Source organism: Temnothorax curvispinosus, unplaced genomic scaffold, assembly GCF_003070985.1.
Source record: "Temnothorax curvispinosus isolate PA1 unplaced genomic scaffold, ASM307098v1 QBEX01006833.1, whole genome shotgun sequence".
Taxonomy (NCBI): Eukaryota; Metazoa; Arthropoda; class Insecta; order Hymenoptera; family Formicidae; genus Temnothorax; species Temnothorax curvispinosus.
The window spans coordinates 1-4,282 of record NW_020216613.1 but is presented as its reverse complement, the minus strand read 5'-3'; the positions used below and the strand labels follow the sequence as shown (position 1 = coordinate 4,282).

Here is a 4,282-nt window from a genome sequence, read left to right as displayed (position 1 = left end):
TCGAAATTGCACGAGGTCCGATCCTGAGTTAAAGGGATTAAATTCTCTGACTCGAAAAAGGACCGACGATCGCACCGCTCACGAAAGGCGTCCTAACGTCCTTACAGACGTTGACCCTTTCTGAGTCATAAAAGTGCGTTCGGCTCGCGCCACGCGTCTCCGAGCGCGTACCTGCGAGCGACATTTGTAAGTATCTAGCTGCGTCCTCCCTTCCCCCGACCCCTCTGGCTAGCCTTTTCCTTGCTTCCCAGATTTTCATATCCTATCCCGGGGTTGGACGTAACACATCTATAATAGAAAAATTTTGTTTCTATTGATTCCAAAAATATCCAACTTTCGTAAAATCGCTTTGGGAGATCCCGCAGCGAGAGTGAAAGACTATAGATAACGAAACAATATAAAAACTTATTGATAGGCTGCTTAAACTTTGTGCAAATGTGATCCAAAATAAATGAGGATTTTTTGATGAGAGAAATGTTTAAATATTTTTTATTTACTTTTAGTTCAGAATATTTTAAATCATTGTTTTCTTTTTGTTATTTAATAGTAAAATATAGTTATAAGATTTATTTACAGGCATTTTTAATTAAAAAAATTGCTTTTATCTTGTTATTTTAACATGTATTAATCAATAATCTTGAATTTTCTGTTCGATAGTGTATACACAATATGCAATATAAATGTCAGATAAAAAGATAAAATTGATTTTGTTTTGAAAATCGGTCATATAACATGAAAATTGTATGTTCAAATTATGATATCATAGCTCAGAGATATCGTAACTATTTAAGGATGTATCACACGTACAATCTTAGACAAAAGTGCATGAAATTTGAAATACTTGAATATCTACGCCTAACGCATAGTAAATCTAGATGTAAGATACTCAAATGACAGTAGGAGTCTTATTTTTACTCCTAGAAAAGTATTTTTTACTTTATAAATGTTTTTTCCGTATTATTTGCGATTTTTGTAATTTATGAGCCTAAACTTTTGGCAGTGAAAATACCCTGATTTCAACTTTATAACGTCAAATTATTAATAATTATTATTAATAATTATTATTAATTATTAATTTATTTCTTTAAAACGGTGTAGTGAAGACAATTGAAACTTGGCAGATATTTTCATCTATTCGTATACTAGATGTACAAAAAAATTCAAAATATTGGTAGCGCTCCTTCAACATTTTTTTAGCTGTTTTATCCGCTAAAATCGTCTCTTCTCATAAGAATACGTGTAAAATCAGTGAAAATTAAAATCGTTATATCTCAGCAACCGTTTAGTGGATTTGTTTCTACTTTTTTGTAGCACATCAGAAAGACTAAAAGAACATTCTCACAAATTTTTATCCACTTGGTAGCGCTTTGAAAATAGGTGCAATACATCCTTAAAACATTTTGCATTGAAAAGTGCATACTTTCACGTTTACAGCAATATATTATTATATTATCCAACAGGTTTAAATAAAAGTATTATTCTACTTTTTTATTGATTACCTTTATGTTATTAGAAATATACACGTGTCTTAGGAAGAGCGCAATTATTTTATTGTTGTTCGATAATAAAGTGTATACCGCCCTTCACCGCGAGACTAAATGATTTTTCGTTAAAAACAAACTGCAGTCTGGGAGTGAGGTTTGAACTTATATTTGAAAAGAAGACTCACGAGTCCAACTTTCGTTTGCACGTGTCCAAATCGCGCTCCTAAAAATTAATAACACCAATGGAATAAAACTTATATAAAACGTGCACAAGATGTTAAGAATAACTTTAAATAATAATTTGATAAATAAATTATAGATATATTAATGGATTTACTCATATTCTTACCAATGCAGATTCGTGGGCCTTCTCCAAATGGCAAATAAGCATAAGGATGCATTCTTGCTTTCTCGTCTGCGTTAAATCGTTCAGGATCAAATTTATCTGAATCAGGATAAATCGATGGATCCCAATGCAGCCTAAGTATTGGTATAAAAATAGAAGTCCCCTTTGGCAGATGAATGTTCGTTGTCGGTAGATTAATATTTTTAGTACAAATGTGATTCAACATTGGAAGAGGTGGATATTTCCTCAGAGTCTCTGCAATATATAAAAGAAAAGTAATAAAATATATCTCATTCAAAATACAAACTATTTATTTAAACTTACATATTATAATAACAAAATATTTTTGTTATTTATTATAAAATACTTGCCATTTATTACTTTGGTTAGATAAGGCATTTCGTTCATAGCGTCGTAGGTCAGATCATGCTTTGTCAACGTTTCGTCGATTTCCTTGTGAACTTTGTCTTGTATATCTCGATGATGAGCTAATTCGTATAAAGCGAACGTTGCCGTCGCCGTGGAAGTTTCGAAGCCAGCTAGGAAAAAGATAAAACTTTACGCATATAGTTTTTTTTAATAATCTATTTCAAAAGAAATCTTAATTATTTGATTTACAAAACTGCAACGTGAGATAACATAAGTAAATTTTTAAGACATATATAGGGGAACTATATTAATATAATATGTAATATGTAATATGTAATATGTAAAAATGTATATTAACATGTTACGTCGGTGGTCTTCTTGTCATCGTCAACATAGCCTTTCTCCATGAGTTGAATGAGCAGATTCATAAAAACGTGTTTTATCACTTTATGAACTTGCCTATATATTCCACATTCTCCCGAAATATATTTGTGTAAAAACTTGTGATGCGTCAATCTGTGAGGGGGATGAAAAAGATGTCCATAATTTTCGGAATGGACATAGACAGGATAAATCGTATTATTTTTATTTTTAAAATATTTTTTCCTTGAATTCGATACTCATCATTGTTCGGCTCCTCAATACAATTAGAGCAAATTGGCAAATAACTTCTATATAGTAACTTCTATCGAAATGTACGATACACATTAAAGTTGTTGTAAAATTACATGAGATTAATAATTTGAACAAATAAAGACAGATTAATATATAAAAAATTAAGTAAAAAAAATTTTTTATGTTATAAATATGCTATTTATCCTCCTTCATCCTATAATTATAATATTTACACTTTTTATCTTCAAATTCAGGAGTTTCTATTCTTTGCTGTTTGAAAAACTTTATTTAAGTAACAATTAAGAAAAATAATTACCTTGCAAATATCTTTTATCTCGATGGAATCTCTTATCTGCGCTTTGTTGTCTAGGTACTTTGCGAGTCCTTCGCTACATTCCTTTATAATCGGGAACATCTGCTTTTTTTTTTAACGAAATGAAAATGGATGTCATCTTGGTGCGCATATTTCGCCATCTCTTTTCATTTATAAAAAACAATTTGTCGTATAACGGATTAATTTTTTCATTGAAGTATAACCCACGATCATGGAAACTTCCAAAGCCCTTTGTCAATACCGTTCGAATAAGATCAGGATCAGCGATTACCAACAATAATTTAAAAAACATATATAGTTCGAATGCCCGATGATCCTTATATTTCATGTAGGCATCATGCAAAAATATACCTGTTTATGAATTTTTCTTTTACATAATTATGCGATATTTTTTAAGTGAAAATACGAATTAAAAAAAGAGTAAAAGTGAATATAATAACGGACCCAGTTCCAATGACCTTGAGCTTGACCTTGAAATATTTTGTCATGATCTTGAGTAACTATCAAAAGGTTTTAAGCGTCGCTCGTTGTTTATTAAAAGGTTATTAACAAAAAAATTTTCACAAATTACATATAATTTTCTGCATATACCATGTACGTTTCACGTAATGTATTCTTAACTGCTTTACTCATTTGTTTATGTGTAGTAAATTGAACACTATTAACCTAACCCAAGCCAATTGTTGTATGGGTCAGATTTTTCAAATCTCACTTATTTATAACTCAGTGGTAAGGTTAGTAATTTACTGAATGACCGTGTATAGACAGTACACAGTACACATGTAGGCGGGGGAAGAGCTACCGTCTCTCGTAGAAAATAACTAAATAGAAAAAGAAGAAAATACAAGCTATAATGCACACATAAAAATATATATATATAGGCAAAAACTTCATAACTAATTAGGTCCACTCAATTTTTTTTTTAATATCTCTTACATTAAAGACAGAATTGGTATAGAAAACCCACGTTTTCTGGCCAGTACATCAACTTTTTTTCTAGCCATCCGTTTAAATATAAAGTTAATATTATCACGAGTCTTCTTGATCGAGCGATCTTATTGTCTGACGAAAGCTTCCACGAATCTAACATTAAGAAAATACTTTTGAACAATTCCTTTCCAATCAATCTCATCA

At 30.8% G+C, this 4,282-nt stretch overlaps 1 protein-coding gene across 1 annotated transcript; it reads right to left on the bottom strand.

The window, feature by feature from the left end:
• Positions 1-1,621: 1,621 nt before the first annotated feature.
• LOC112456435 (probable cytochrome P450 6a13) lies at positions 1,622-2,641 on the bottom strand (the record flags this gene model as incomplete). The annotated part of the gene is made up of 4 exons (XM_025018963.1): positions 2,558-2,641; positions 2,202-2,369; positions 1,834-2,085; positions 1,622-1,707 (listed from the first exon to the last, which is right to left on the bottom strand). Coding segments are annotated over exons 1-4 (576 nt in total), but the record flags the coding sequence as incomplete, so codon positions are not given.
• Between the last annotated feature and the right edge of the window lie 1,641 nt (positions 2,642-4,282).